General features: G+C 33.7%; 1 protein-coding gene across 1 annotated transcript; it reads right to left on the reverse strand.

Annotated features, from left to right (window-relative positions):
• Positions 1–1,458: 1,458 nt before the first annotated feature.
• LOC124926014 (2S sulfur-rich seed storage protein 2-like) lies at positions 1,459–1,908 on the reverse strand. Its single transcript, XM_047466172.1, has one exon. It carries the CDS (start codon positions 1,906–1,908, stop codon positions 1,459–1,461), a length of 450 nt encoding a protein of 149 aa, XP_047322128.1.
• Positions 1,909–2,684: the final 776 nt, after the last annotated feature.

The raw sequence follows: 2,684 nt of genomic DNA on the forward strand, positions 1-2,684 counted from the left end.
TTTACAGGTAATTAAACTAAACAAAACCAAAACCGTGGGCAAACCAAATTGATCCGCTGCCCACTGTTTCACTCTTCCTTAATTAATTCTTAATAGTAGATCATAAAGTTGCTCTCTTCAAAAGATAGTCATGACAAAAAAAAAACTTTTTTAAACCTGTAATTCTAGTTAAAATATAATAATAAAAATTACCCAACTCAACAAATCCTGACTTTAAAATTACCCAACACAACTTTATCTAAACCTTAGTCATGATTTGTTATTTAAAAATACATGATATGATGTTGGCGGAGCCAGGATGAAAAATTACCTGGGGCTGACTCCAACTTGCATCTCAGATTTAACTTTCTATGTTCCGCTTTTTTTCAATAAAATTTCCACGATTATTAGAAGATAGAAACTCGGCATGCTCTCTCAATGCACACGCTTGCAAAGTGAGTCACCGAGTGCTTTCAATAGTTGTTGTAAGCCGTAATCTGTTATTTTGTTTTTCATTTGAAGACTGTGCATTTAGTACTTTGTCAATATGACAAGGATATTGATTAGATTATCAAGATACTCAACTGCCCTATTATGTGGTGAAATATTATATCCTATATGCATAACAAAAGAGCATTTATCTTCATCATTAACTCGTTTTCAATATTTGAATCCATCTATTGTAAATGTAGGTTTTAAGGTTGCTTATGTTAAAACAAGAAAATGGGAAACAAAAAGCAGCATCTTTCAAAGGAGAGTATTCTAACCAAGTAAATTTTTTAAACCAATGACTTTGGAACCGTTGATTTTGATTTCCAAATTTGGTCGGCGGGTACTCATCCGTAATAGGTTGATATGACCCCATCTTGATATAAGCTCGTCTAATTTCATCCCTTTGATTAAAAGAATATTTCCATATCGGAATACGTAATGTTGGATCAATTTTAAGAGAATTTATATCAGCATCAATTCTAGGAGATTTGTTAAGTTCTTGAATAGGGATATCAAATTTTTTATTTTAACTTGTTTATTAACATTAATTTATATTTTCTTATAAATTTTTGAAATAGTTTAAAATTAAAAAATATAAAACACTATTATTATTATATTTTTAAAATAAAATATATTAAAGGTGACCTCATATTCACATTTCAATAACTTAGCCAACTAGGCTAAGACTTACATGTCAAACAATATATAAAACATTTTCTTTTAGGATTTTAATTTAGGTGGGGCTAGAGCCCACCCTAGCCCATGGGTGGCTCCGCCCCATGATTTAAACTCTTACATATTAATGTGTTTTCTTATTTTCTTTATTCATATGATAAGATACATACCAAAGTAGATAAGGTCAAATAAAAAAGTGCACATGATAATGTGCTTCCTTATTAGTTCGTGTACATCTCATCTTGATAAACGACAAGACAAAGATGAACCTATATGATTATTTTGGGTTGATGCTGATCTCAACATCTGGATCTACGCACTACGACTCATATGGCAAGTGCGAGGGGATAAATTGCATTGAGAATACATTCTTTCAGCTTCGCGCATAATCTTCTCCTCTGTCATCTTAGATATATCTCTCTGTTCTCTCTGAATCGGCATGTGCACGGCCACTTTGAACGCATCACACCTGCATTCCTGGTCCATGCTCCTAAGTTGCTGGCAGCACATGTCCATGCACTCCTCTTCCTCTCCTCTCGTTGGGTTCATCAAACTCTTGTGCATCATCTTTTCTACGTACATCCGGCATTGAGACAACATTTGTTGACTCATCATCTGTTCCATGCACATAGCCTCCATTCTCATCGGGGTACTCCTAGCTGCCTCCTCCTCAATGATGCTAGTCCTAAAGGAGGTAGATGCCTCGCCCGTGGTGAGGACAACCACGAGGAGCAGAGCTGAAACAATTGTGAGCTTCATCATTTTGGTTGGTTAACAAATTTGGTCAGTATTTGTTTTTGCTTCTGCTGGTGGATATGTGGAAGGAGATGGTGTGATACTCATTTATATAGAAGGAATTTTGGTTGTGCATGGAGACCACGTTGAGAAAGATGACTTATAATCTCATTATTCTTCCACGTATTCATAAATACTTGATAGATGCAGCTGCATGCGGATGGAGCCATAAATAATGAACAGTTGTAATATTCTTGTTTTGTTGTCAAATATTCTGTCCATGGTTGATGACAACACAACAATGTTCTTGGCCTTTTAGTTAATTGCATGCATCAAATGCTTAATCATGAGCTAAATCGGATACCAAAGCATCACATAATCCATATTTTTTTCCTTCAAGTCTAATAATACTCTTGTAAAATGAAAAAAAGATATAAAAAAACAAATATTATGTATTTTTTTCCCAATGTTCTTTGATATTATTTGAGTTGTTGCAATTTCTATTTACACTTTGATAAATTTTCTTTTGAGTTAATTATAATTGATTTTGTCATAGTGAACTTATTACTGCATTAGGATGTTTTTATGAGAGAAAAGTGGAGATGTCTATTATTTTTTCAAGCTTGAGTCGTGAAAGAGATGACCAACGGCTTTTGACTGCTAGAGAATATATATGAGGTCTTACATAACAAGCAAAATTGTAAAACCGCAATTTGAGAAATTGAAGCTCTCTATGAGCTTCATTTAGTATATCAATCTTGGCTTACATCTTTTTTTCCTAAGACTTCAAGACTTGTTTGCTA

Source organism: Impatiens glandulifera, chromosome 1 (genome assembly GCF_907164915.1).
Source record: "Impatiens glandulifera chromosome 1, dImpGla2.1, whole genome shotgun sequence".
Classification (NCBI taxonomy): domain Eukaryota; kingdom Viridiplantae; phylum Streptophyta; class Magnoliopsida; order Ericales; family Balsaminaceae; genus Impatiens; species Impatiens glandulifera.